Here is a 13,608-nt window from a genome sequence, read left to right on the forward strand (position 1 = left end):
TAGAGAGAATTAAGAGCTAGGGAGATGGCTCAGTGGGTAAGAACATTTTCTACAAAAGCAAGAGGATCTGAGTTCAAATCTCTAGCACCTACAAAAAGTTAGCCATGGCTACATGTGCCTGTAACACCCACATTGAACATGCAGTGACAAATGGATCCTAGGAGTTCTGGCAAGCCAGCCTAATGGAAATGGCAAGGTTCAGGTTCAGTCTAAGGCTATCTCAAAAAATAAATAAAAGTGAAAATAGAAAAGGGGCCTCAATATGCACCACATCTCACACACACATACACACACACATACACATACACACACACACACACACACACACACACACACTTCAAAAAGATAGAGGGGGGCTAGAGAGATGACTCAGTGGTTAGGAGCACTGGCTGCTCTTCCAGAGGTCCTGGGTTCAATTCCCAGCAACCATATGGTGGCTCACAACCATCTATAATGACATCTGGTACCCTGTTCTGGCCTGCAGGCATACATGCAGGCAGAACACTGTATACATAATAAATAAATCTTTAAAAAAAATAGAGGCTGAAGAGATGACTCACTGGGTAAGAGCACTGGCTATTCTTTCAGAGGACCTGGGTTCAACTCCCAAGCATCCATATGTCCATATGGCAGCTCACAATCTGTACTCCATCCAGTACTGGCAGACCCAACACTCTTCTGATCTCCATGGGCACTGCATGCATATAGTGCGCAGATAGACAAAAGGGAAAGGATGATTCCACACAGGACTGATAGCCTCAGTAGCAGATCCCAGAAAGTAGCAGCCAAGAACTAAGCCCCACAAGTTTTCCTGTCCTCTATATATGCCCACACAACAGAAAAGCACACTATGACAGCCAGACATTGGTGGTACACGCCTTTAATCCCAGCACACAGGAGGCAGAGGCAGGTGAATCTCCATGAGTTCGAGACCAGCCTTGTCTACAGAGCAAGTTCCAGGACAGGCTCCAAAGCTACATAGAGAAACCCCATCTCGAAAAACAAAAACAACAACAACAAAAGCACACTATGTCAGAACGGGAGAAGGTGCAGCTCAGTGAATGTTATTCATCTGTATGCATGAGACCCTGGGCATCTCCAGCATGATAAATAAGAATGGAGAAGATAATAAGGATGAACAAAGAGGTCCAAAATATGAGAAAATAGGAAAGGGGTAAAATACAGTTATCATGGCAAATCAAACTAGGCTATGAGTATATTAAAAAAAATCAATGCTAAAATATTTTTGCTTACAATTAGGAAAGTTATAGAGTGTCTGCTTCCAGATCCCAGAACAAGTTAGGCTGCTATACATAGCTCCTTCATAATACAGGAACCTCCACTGGTGGAGATGTGGCTCACAAGTGAAGTGTTTCCCTCACAGGCACCAGGCCCTGACTTCCATCTCCAGATCCACAATAAACAAACAGCCTTTATTGTTGATTAGTCACAGTTTTTCAATGTGTTACAGTCTTACTATAGCCCAAATGGCAAGAAAAGTCACAGCTGGAAAAAATACCCAGCCTGTCTTTTTTTTTTTCTGGAAGATTTTTAACATTTAAGCATGGAGGAAGTTACAGTTACATTTGTAAAGCCAACTGTGAGGTTGGTTATTCAGCACAAAAGGAGTAAAGTATCAAAACTAATTCTCTGAGATACTCAACTTAGCAAATGCCAAGGCTTCACAACCAAGTCTCTCCACTCTCCCTGGAGAACAGACTGATGGCCAAGCTCTCACTCAGCCGCACACATTAGCAAGACCCAGCTTCTTAAACTGTAACTCATGACCTACATGTGATCATGTGACTGAATGTGGAGGCTGGAAAAATTTTGGTAGCAGTGAAACACTTTTGAACACCCAATGGCCAAAAATTAGTTCAAAATGAAGCAGTGTCATGAATCTGAGATGTTTCTGGCAGTCCTAGTGCCATGCTGTATTCCCAGCACACTTAGTTATGGAAAATACAGCCTTTTGGGCTGGAAATGGCTCAGAAGTTAAGAATACTAGCTGTTCTTCTAGAAGTTCTGAGTTCAATTCCCAGCAATCATATGGTGGCTTACAACCATCTATAATGAGATCCAATGACCTCTTCTGGCCAGCAGGTATACATGCAGACAGAAAACTGTATACATAATAAATATTTTTTAAAAAGAAAACAAAGCATAACAAAGCATTCTAATGTTTTCCTATAGTCATTCCTCAGCATAAAAGTATCAAATTAGCATTGTCAGAATGTTTGAAAACTGAGGTCCTTTAATCCCAGCACTTGGGAGGCAGAGGCAGGTAGATCTCCATGAGTTTAAGGCTAGCCTGGTCTACATAACAAGTTGTAGGCCAGCTACATCTATACAATGAGACTGTCTTTGAAAGCAAACAAATGGCCTGGAGAGATAGTTCAGTAGTTAAGAGCATTGGCTGATCTTTCAGAGGACCCAGGGTTAATTCCCAGCACCCACATGGCAGCTCACAACTGTAACTCCAGTTCCAGGAGATCTGATACCTCACAAAGACATACATGAAGATAAAACACAAGTGCAAAACAGGATGGTAGTGATGCATGCCTTTAATCCCAGAACTTGGGAGGCAGAGGCAAGTGGATTTCATTGAGTTCAAAGCCAGCCTGGCCTACAAAGGAAGTTCCAGGACAACCAAAACTGTCACACAGATAAGCCCTGTCTCAAAAACAAACAAACAAAAACTAAAAAAACACCAATGCACATAAAATAAAAATAAGCTATTTTGAGTTTCATTTTCTTTAAGAACCATTAAACAGCCAGGCAGTGATTCAAATGCCTTTAATCACAGCACACAGGAGGCAGAGGCAGGCAGATCTCTGTGAGTTTGAGACCAGTCTGGTCTATGGAGAAAGTTCCAGGAAAGGACAGGCTCCAAAGCTACACAGAGAAAACCTGTCTGGAAAAACCAAAACAAGAAAAAAAAAAAAAAAAAAAGAACCATTAAATGAGTTGTTTTTGTTTTCCTATTTTTCAAGATGAGGTCTGGCTGGCTGGGATTTGTAACAATTCTCTCTCTCTGCCTCCCAAATGCTGAGATTTCAGGCCGGCATCACCACACACACCTGTCAAACAAGCTTCAAGCTTCAGCCTGGTGTTGGTACAGAATCGACAATTTCTGAAATGGCCCTAAATATACTTCACTACTCTGTGTTTAGTGTTTTACAAAGCGGTAGTCTCGCATTGACAAAAATCAAAATAATCAAATGAAGCACCTTCTACATAACTGTTTTTCTTCTTCTACATAGCAGTTTTAGGTTATTCTCTATATCCTTTCTCACCTGAGTGAAAAGCAACAGCTATCAACATAAACCTCACCAAGACATGGAAACCATGCTTCCAGACCAGATCTCCAATCTTGGATGAGACCTGGAAGCCAGTTGAATAGCAAGGCTACAAATTTTCCTCCTTACTGCTAATTACTGGGCCACTTGGTTCCCATTTAGCATTGTATTATGACAATTATGCAGAAGTACTCACAGCTACCACTGAGCAAAAGATCTTACCCTGTTAACAGAAAAGCTATATAACAACGGAGTGATAATAATAACTGAGTATAAAATTAAGCCAGCATTAAGGAAACTCACTGACACACTGATACTTTCACTCACAGGACACTAGGCATATCAAACAGAAATACTCTGATACATTCCTTTCTTCACATATTGGAATAGGCATCAACATCCCCCCCCAAGGGGCCAGATAGTAAATACTTTGTGTTTCAGGCTCTACATGTTGGACCATTATTCAGTTCTGCCATAGCAATCTGAAAGCAGTCACAGAGGACATGAACAAAGGAACAGGCCTGTACAGTAATAAAACTTTATTTGCAAAAACAGATGAAGGACCAGATTCTGCCCACAGGCCATTTGTCCACACCTACTAAACCATTGCAGAGTATGTTTTAATTTCCAGTTGCACGCACTAATCACAATGTTACACTTAATAAGACATAAAACCTGCTTGATTGACATGGTATCACTAACTAATGTGTCAAATTACTTTCAACTGTCAATGGAAAGAATTCCATTCTCATATGCTAGACAAATGTTTAATGTACAGTTTAAAGCTTACTTTATATTAGATTTAGTTCTAAAGTTTGAGAGTAGATTGTGGTCCTATAAAAAAACTGGAAAACTTTCACACCATAAACATTTGGTAAACACTATTACTCATCAGTTACAGGGTTAAGATGATAAGTTCTTCCACCAAGCTTAGACTGTAAGTGAAAAAGTACTGAGGACTCTGACAATCTACACGGGAGAGGAAGCAGATAAGTCACTCTAGGAGACAGAGAAGTGCTGGATGCTCCCAGAGCAGACCTAACCAGTAGGTGTGCTGTGAGCTCACAAGGGAATAAAGGCTGGAGACGGGCGTGCAACTCTACAGGGAGGAAGAAGAAAAGACATAAGCACATGAAAGAACTTTTCACACCTTCAGGGACTGGTAGGCAGTTCAGCACACCAGACAATGATAACAGAGGAGTGTGGCTGAGTATAAAATGGGATAGGTTCAGTAAGCAATGATAACAAACAAGAAAGAGTGCTGGGTGGTATCTGGGTTTGGCCCTTGGTCTCTGATATTGATAGTAGCGAGTAGGTGATGGTAATATTTACTGCAACAGGAAAATTGTAATTAAAAAAGCAAAAGTACTTTTCCTTTTGGAAAGTCTCTTCAGAAAACCACTGTTAGTAAACTTTGGTGATTAAAACAAATGCATGATTATTACAAAAAATAAAATGCAAAACAGTAAGAAAAAGCCAATGGGAGAATTATAATTCTACTTTTGGAAAATGACAGAGATAAATGAGAACAAAAACAGGGGAAGGTTTGGGATCTACAATGAATACAGATTCAACATTCACTCTGCTGGTCTTTTGTTTCTAATTTTTTCAGGCAAGGTCTTATACAGCCCAGACGGAACTCAAACTAGCTATACAGCCAAGATGGCCTTGAATCCCTGATCTTCCTGCCCCTGCCTCCTGAGTGTTTACCATCTCCACCTTGACTTCTAAATGTTTTCTTAAACACTGCATATGAACCATGCATACTTTGCAATTCAAGTAAACTCTGTGTAGTATAAAAAGCTGAAACCTAACCTGTCTGTCCGAGGCATGTATCAAGGTCTTCCCTCATCCTTTTCTTTTGTACCACTAGTTTAGTGCTGCTTCCATACCCTGTGTTCTTACATGGAAAATTCCCCCTGACACAGGGCAGGTGCATTCCTAACATGTGTTTTTATTTTGTGTTAGTGTGCCTGCTTTTACGGTTTGGATATAAGGAGACAGCTATGTGTTAAAGAGTCGCACCTCAGCTGGTGATACTACTGAGCGATGACTGGATCATAAGGGCACAAACTTCACTAATGGATTAACTCATCAATGAATCCACAGCTGAATGGCAATTAGGAACCGGGGCATAGCTGAAAGATGTAGGTCACTTTGGGAATGCCTTTGAAGATTACTTCTTGGTGGATCTGTGTTTTCTCTCTCTCTCTCTCTCTCTCTCTCTCTCTCTCTCTCTCTCTCTCTCTCTCTCTCTGTCTCTCCCCCTCTCCCTCTCCCTCTCCCTCTCCTCCCTCTCCCTCTCCCTCTCCCTCTTTTCTTCCTTTTCCTCCTTCTTCCTGGCTGCCTGGAATGAACAGCCTTGCTCACCACAACCCTCTTCTATCAAAATGCCTTACTACCAACCAGCTAAAGTGCAAGACATCCATGGGCTGAAACCTTACAAACCATGAACAAAATCATTTCTGTCTTCCAAGCTGCTCTTCCAGAGGACTCAGGTACAACTCTTAACACCCAATGGCTGCCCACAACCATTATAACTCCAGCCTCAGGGGATTTGATGGCCTCTTGTATATGGTACTGCTTGTATATGATACACACATACATACATGCAGGCAAACACCCACACACATCAAAAATAAAATAATTTTAAAAAATTACTTAATTGAGAAATTTGAGATTAAAAAGTATTATAAGATGAATAGCAAATATAGGTTTGCCATTTGTAATCCACAAATGCACAAAAGTACCCCCACTCCTCACCCCCTCCTACAGCACAGACACACACTCACACACACACAGCTACTATAACTCAATAGAAGTCATACACCTTTTTTCTTTTCTCTCTCTCTCTCTCTCTCTCTCTCTCTCTCTCTCTCTCTCTCTCTCTCTCTCTCTCTCTCTCTCTCTCTCTCTCTCTCTCTCTCTCTCTCTCTCTCTCTCTCTCTCTCTCTCTCTCTCTCTCTCTCTCTCTCTCTCTCTCTCTCTCTCTCTCTCTCTCTCTCTCTCTCTCTCTCTCTCTCTCTCTCTCTCTCTCTCTCTCTCTCTCTCTCTCTCTCTCTCTCTCTTCTCTCTCTCTCTCTCTCTCTCTCTCTCTCTCTCTCTCTCTCTCTCTCTCTCTCTCTCTCTCTCTCTCTCTCTCTCTCTCTCTCTCTCTCTCTCTCTCTCTCTCTCTCTCTCTCTCTCTCTCTCTCTCTCTCTCTCTCTCTCTCTCTCTCTCTCTCTCTCTCTCTCTCTCTCTCTCTCTCTCTCTCTCTCTCTCTCTCTCTCTCTCTCTCTCTCTCTCTCTCTCTCTCTCTCTCTCTCTCTCTCTCTCTCTCTCTCTCTCTCTCTCTCTCTCTCTCTCTCTCTCTCTCTCTCTCTCTCTCTCTCTCTCTCTCTCTCTCTCTCTCTCTCTCTCTCTCTCTCTCTCTCTCTCTCTCTCTCTCTCTCTCTCTCTCTCTCTCTCTCTCTCTCTCTCTCTCTCTCTCTCTCTCTCTCTCTCTGAGACAGGGTTCCTTTGTGTAGCCCTTGGCTGTCCTGGAACTTTCTCTGTAGAGCAGGATGGTTCTAAACTCACAGAGATCTGCCTGCCTCTGTCTCCTAACAGCCTGGCGTTGGTGGCACACGCCTTTAATCCCAGCACTAGGGAGGCAGAGGCAGGCAGGTGGATCTCTGTGAGTTCGAGGCCGCCTGGTCTACAAAGTGGGTGCCGGGATAGGCTCCAAATCTACACAGAGAAACCCTGTCTCGAAAAACCAAAAAACAAACAAACCAATAAACAAAAAGTGTGTACCATGACTGCCCTGCCTTTGTAATTTTTAAATCTTACAGCTTTATTATTTATCTTCACTATTAAACTACAATCTCACTGAATTGCAGGCATATTATTTTCATGGTTTAATAATAAATTACAAAGGTTTATGTACACCTAGCATGTAGCAAGCAATAAAGTACCACTTACTAAAAGACATCATTTTTGGGGGCAGGGTCTCTCCACATAGCTCTGTCTGGCCTCAGACTTAAAAGAGATCTCCCTGCCTCTGCCTCCAGGGTGCTGGAATTAAAAGGGTACACCACCATCACCCAGCTAGGTTAAATTTTCTTTAAGCTTAGTTACTTTTACTTTTCCACAGTACATATGGTCATACACTTTATCAAAAACTTGTGAGGGGCCGGGCGGTGGTGGCGCACGCCTTTAATCCCAGCACTCGGGAGGCAGAGGCAGGTGGATTGCTGTGAGTTCGAGGCCAGGCTGGACCGACAGCCTCCAAAACAATACAGAGAAACCCTGTCTTGTAAAACCAAAACAAAACAAAACAAAACAAAACTTGTGAGGGATAATTTTAGTTTATAATCTGTAGTGTAGAATGCATATACTATTACTCCATTTAATAAAATTTCAGAGGGAATATGTCTTTAGAGGGTAATGTACAAACTCAGTTTAGTGTCTCACTAAATGAGAATATCTTTAAATCCTTACAATACTTGCTAGAACTACCATGCAGAAGATGGTCAGTATACATGGTAAATTAATGAAGTAACAACCATGACCTTTCTTACTGGTGGTAAGTATGTATGTGCGGTATGTGCTCACAGACACTCCAACATGTATTGGCTTAAGGTGAACTGGTGTCTTCTTCTATACCCATTATACTTTTTGACAAGGTCTCTCACTGAACCTGCAACTCACCAGTTGGCTATCCAACAAATCCCAAGGACACACCTATCTTTACCCCTCATCACTTTATCTCCCTAGCAACATTAGGGTTATAGGTGTGCACCATCACTCCTGGCTTTTATGTGGGTGCTCAGGACATAAAATAAGGTCCTCATGCAATAAGCCAGCCCCTAAGGACCTTTTTTAAATCTTATTTTGTTAATGTACATGACTGGTTTGCCTATATGTATGCCTGGTGCCTGCAGAGACCAGAAAATGGTATCAGAACTGTATTTATAGATGGTGAGGGTGCTAGATGGTGAATTGAACCTGAGTCCTTGGAAGAGCAGCCAGTGCTCTTAACTGCTGAGCCTCCTGTCCAGCCTCTAAAGACATTTAAACAGCAAATTTCATAGTAAACATTTAAATAACTAGAAGACTACAAAAAGCAGGCCACTTTGCAATTCCATTAGTCAAAAGGTCTTCTGTTGCAATTACCTTCTGTGAAAAACCAAAATGATACAACATAGTGTCAGAAACAGATACTCAAACTCAACAGAGTAGACCTCAAAGACAAATAAAGAACCTTATTTTTTCAAAATCAGAAGTGCTAAAACTGAGAATTTTCAACCAACCCGGCTCTTGCTCCAGTAAGGCCATTAACCAATGAGTCGCCATTATAAACCCACAAGGCACTCTTCCTGAAATCTGCTTATATCAAGAGATGGTATCACAATGGTCATCCTCTCATTTCATCAAATGCATACAAAAAAAAGGACAATTAAGAATTCAAGTAAGCACCAGGAATATGAAGTTAGAACCATAGTTCCACTTAAATATAAAAGACATATCCTTTTATACTTGACAGAGCTGAAGTCATTATAATTAAATATAATAACAAATGTGCATGACTGCATTCCTAGCACTCTGGACATTATGATGGGAGAATCCCATGCCTGAACTATGTATGGATTTTCAACTGAGGAGGGAGCTTAGGAGCAGAGCATTTATTTACCTACCATGCAGAAAGCCCTGGGTTAGAACCCCAGCACTGAAAGAGTAAAATAAACAAAAAACATGCCTGCATTCTCAGAGCTGGGGAGACTGAGGCAGGAGAATCACAAGTTCAATACCACTCTAAGCTATATATAGAGTTCCAAGCTAGTCTTGAGATACACAAACAACATGGGAGGTGGAGACAGAAAACTGTCCCAAAGCTCCAGTCTATAATAGGCTGCAGTGCCACAAACAAGAGACCCTGCCACAAAAATGCAATTCAAAAGGCAAGAACTAGCTCTTGAAAGCTATACTCTGATTCCTATACCATGATATTCATCTCTCTCTCTCTCTCTCTCTCTCTCTCTCTCTCTCTCTCTCTCTCTCTCTCTCTCTCTCTCTCTACACACACACACACACACACACACACACACACACACACACACTGAGGCATGACACTTGGCAGCTAACAATTTTTTTTTAATTTGTTGTTTTTGTTTTTTGAGACAGGGTTCTCTGTGTAGCCCTGGTTGTCTTGGAACTTGCTCTGTAGACCAGGCTGGCCTTGAATTCACAGAGATCCATCTGCCTCTGCTTCCTGAGGGCTAGGATTGAAGGCGTACCATTCCTTGCTCTTGCAGAGGACCCAGGATTGATTTCCGGCACCTACATGGTTGGCTCCCAACCATCTGTAACTCTACTTCCAAGGGACCTGATACCTTCTTCGGACCTCCAAGTATACCAGGAGCACATGCATACATGTGAAAACAAGCAGGCAAAACACTCAGACACATACAATTAATCATTTCTTTTTTTTTTTTTTTTTTTTTTGGTTTTTCGAGACACGGTTTCTCTGTGGCTTTGGAGGTTGTCCTGGAGCTCACTCTGTAGACCTGGCCTCAAACTCACAGAGATCCTTCCAAGCGCTGGGATTAAAGATGTTCACTACCAACTCCCAGCTAGATCACAAAGTATTTAAACAGGGACAAATCTGTAAACCAGTTTCTACTATAGAAAGTTATCATGTTGCTAAATCTACCTCAATAAATGTTATATTCAAGTATTAAACTAGTCCCCTTTCATTTTCCAGTTGTTAGGGCAGAGGACTAAAAAGACATATTAAAACATAGTCTAAGGGCCATTCACAATAGGAAAAACCAAAACTTACATAAATTAGATATTTTTATTTATTGTGTGCATGTGTATGCACTCTGTACACACATGCCAAAAACCACATGTAGACATTAGAGGACAACTTGCAGGTGGTCCTCTCCTTCCACAATGAAGGTTCAGGGAACCAAACTCAGGTCATTACACTTGGCAGCAAGCACACTAGCTCCTGAGATATCCTGCCAGCCCAATTAGAACTTCACAGACACCCCCATGTACTCCCAACTTAACAAAAATTTAAAGACTAATTACAAATGTACCATGTATCTTTTATCGGGGAAAAGAAATCTTTTAATGTATTTTTAGTACAGGAATATTTTTAAGTACTTGATTTATAAAAGGGTTTTTTTTTAAAGGTTTCATTTGGTCCTTAGCCATTACCTTTGTATACTAAAGAAGCTGAGGTCCGTATTAGTAAGACAATTGCTCTACAACCTATACATTACATTGCTCAACACTACCAAACCTTTCCCAAAAGACTGAGTCTATCCTATTAACTAAACTATTATAAGTTGTCTGAAACATCACCAAAGTTCTGAAAATCTTTTTCCTGCACAGTAAAAACGTCCACCTTCAACGGGACTTTTCATTTGCCACATGTCTTGAACTGTGTGACATTAATTAACAATCATTCTTAGATTCCCATGATAGACTCTATTATTATCAATCCTCTTAGCAACTATATCAATGGTAAGCTGTGGCTGAGTTAAATGATTCCTTTTAGTCCACCTTCTTCCCCATTTTTGCTTAGCTGATGACCCAGAGCTCAACACTAGACGTATCAAAGCATCCCTAATATTTTTCTTCCAGTACTAATACAAAGTAAGCACACTGCTCAAAATTTAAAGGAATGAAAGCTTATCTACTATTCAAACTGCAATGGCACCCCCAAAAAAAAAACCTATGCCTGCCTCTTAACTCAGTCCAAATAAATTCTAAAAACAATTTACCACTAATTTCCCCTAAAATTCTCACATTTTCTCTCTGACAAATAAAATACTATTATTTCTAAAGTATCCTGAAATTAACTTAAGGCATCACACTTCACAGTGACTACTTTCTTCAAGTATGTAAATACAGGGTGGCGGCGCACACCTTTAGTCCCAGCACTCGAGAGGCAGAGGCAGGCGGATCTCTGAGTTCGTGGCCAGCATGGTCTATAAAGCTACACAGAGAAACCCTGTCTCGAAAAACCAAAAATTAAATTAAATTTTAAAAAGAATGTAAATATAATTTAATAACGAAATGAATACACTGGAAGCTTAATGTTTGAAGAAATTCAGCAGAAAGTCTTAATATAAAGTAATTTAATCACCCTCCAATTTCATAGTTTAAAAAATTAGCCCTTTGTTGGTGGCACCCGCCTTTAATCCTAGCACTCGGGAGGCAGAGGCAGGCGGATCTCTGTGAGTTCGAGGCCAGCCTGGTCAACAGAGCGAGTTCCAGGACAGCCTCTAAAACAATACGGAGAAACCCTGTCTCGGAAAAAAAAAATAGCCTTTTATAAGCCAGAGAGTGTAAAAAATGCGAACCTGTAAAAAGAGATGTAGAATTGGGCATCGTGGCTAAGTCCTTAATCCTAGCACATGGGAGGCAGAGGCAGGAGGATTTTTAAGAGTTTCGGGCCAGCAGACAAAGTAACAGTGAGATGGCGTCTCAAAAGAACAAGGGGAAAGAGCACAACACCACCGTACTAATAACCGCCTTAGGGTTGAAAACATCGTATATCATGCATTTTCACTATGGGTTACTTTGAAGAACTTCACACTTGGGTCTTTCCCTCACTATGTAAATACATCATATCGGGAACTTCATTTCCCCAAAGAACAGAAAATCAACTCTGCTTTCTTAGAAAGGTCATAGCTATCTTGTCTTGTACAATATCCAGCCCACCCTGGTCATCTACGCGCAGATCAAAAGAAAAAGAAGGGGGGAAAAAGACCCATTTGGAAAACGTTTTTTCTGCCAAGGGTTGTGCCCAGACAAAGGCAATGTTCGAAGTACACAAATAAGCTTTCTCTAAGGGAAATAACGTGCCAGAAAAGGAGCAGCGTGGATCAGGATTAACCGGGAAAGAGTGTTAGAGCTCAGTGTGTGAGGGCCAACAAGCGACAGGCACAGCGCTGAGATGCTCCAGCAAAAGAACCAGCAGCAGGAAGTTTCAATGGGGCCGGGCAGAGCATGCGCCCTGCACCCGCGCGGTGGCCTTATGTGGAAGGAGCACCACTTGCGAACACCAATAATAGACCAGCGGCACCAGAGAGAGAAACATGAGCAACAAGCACCTTCTTCAACTGTTTCCCCTGCCGTCTGAGCCCCTCCTCCAGCCTGCAGACTAACCACCCCACCCCACCCTGCTAATGGAAGAGTGACTTCTTCTTCCCCTAAGCCCTGTTGCCGAGATAGGGGGAAGGGATAGTGAAAAGTGGGGAGATGCTTTTCTATTATTTTGGGGGAGGTGGCGAGGAGGAAAACTATGGAGGAGGAGAAATTAACCCTCTCCTGCCCAGAGTGGAGAAGCTGAGCCGACTTCATTTCCCCATCCTAAGAGAGAATAGGGGGGTAGCCCCCTCTCTGGGCGGAGGAGCAGATCTCAGGAGTTTGGGGGGTTAGACCAGCCCTCGAGGGAACGGGAAGAGGCAGGAGTCGACTCTCTCGGGGGAGTTCCCACCGCAGGGAGAGAGTGGAGTGTCCGCCGGCCCCCGCCCACTCAGGTGGAGTGAGCAGAGGGGGCGCCGGGAGAAGATGGGCCCAGCCTCCCCGGAGACGGTGGGGAGGATTGGTGGGAGGAGGGGAGGAGAAAAGCGCAAGGCTGGCCGGAACCTGCTCTCCCCTTCCCCCGCTACCTAAAGGGATAAGGACTGGGGGCCAACACCGGCGCGGGGGACCCGGCCCCAGGGCATCTGCCGGGCACAATGCCCCCTCCCGGGCCCCGGCCCACACCCGGCCCGCGACGCCCCCACCTCCGTCCCCGCGGGGCACGGTGGCCCTAGGGGGCCTCCGCCCCGCCTCCCCAGCACCCAGGAACCCCCCCGGGCTACGCGGTGTAAAGACTCCACGGAGCCCAGTTCCCGGAGGGGACCGCCGCAGAGCCCCAAGATATCTATGGGAAGATAGAGCGCGCCAGGGCCGCTTCCCGCCGGGCGTTCGGGCCGATCGCTTACCTTCTCCGTTGCCGATGTCCGGCGGCGGCGCCTGCAGCACCCGCTCCAGCTCTGGGAACGGCAACTCGGGCAGATCCAGCAGCGGTCCGTAGCGTTCCAAGAAGGAGCAGACTACGGCGAAGTTGGGGCACGAACCCGGGCAGCCCGGAGGAGCCATCGCCGCTGCCGCCGCCGCCGCCGCCGCCGCCGCCGTCGCCATTTTGAACTGGAGGATGGAGGAGGAGGGGATGGGGGGGGCGGGAGGAGTTGGGGGGCCGAGGAATGGCAGGGCAGCCTTACGGACGACAGGAGGCGCTCTCGAGTGGACGCCCCTGCGGATGCGAGCGTCTCAGGCCAGGCG

At 43.7% G+C, this 13,608-nt stretch overlaps 1 protein-coding gene across 1 annotated transcript in view; it reads right to left on the minus strand.

The window, feature by feature from the left end:
* Positions 1 to 13,496, minus strand: part of Rsf1 (remodeling and spacing factor 1) — a 104,310-nt gene extending 90,814 nt beyond the window's left edge. The window contains exon 1 of the mRNA XM_005073947.4: positions 13,269 to 13,496. Within this exon, the coding sequence (XP_005074004.3) occupies positions 13,269 to 13,467 (199 nt within the window). The 5' untranslated portion in view covers positions 13,468 to 13,496. The remainder of the gene's footprint in view (positions 1 to 13,268) is intronic.
* Between the last annotated feature and the right edge of the window lie 112 nt (positions 13,497 to 13,608).

The sequence above is a fragment of the Mesocricetus auratus genome, unplaced genomic scaffold, assembly GCF_017639785.1.
Source record: "Mesocricetus auratus isolate SY011 unplaced genomic scaffold, BCM_Maur_2.0 Super-Scaffold_4256, whole genome shotgun sequence".
In the NCBI taxonomy this organism is placed as follows: Eukaryota; Metazoa; Chordata; class Mammalia; order Rodentia; family Cricetidae; genus Mesocricetus; species Mesocricetus auratus.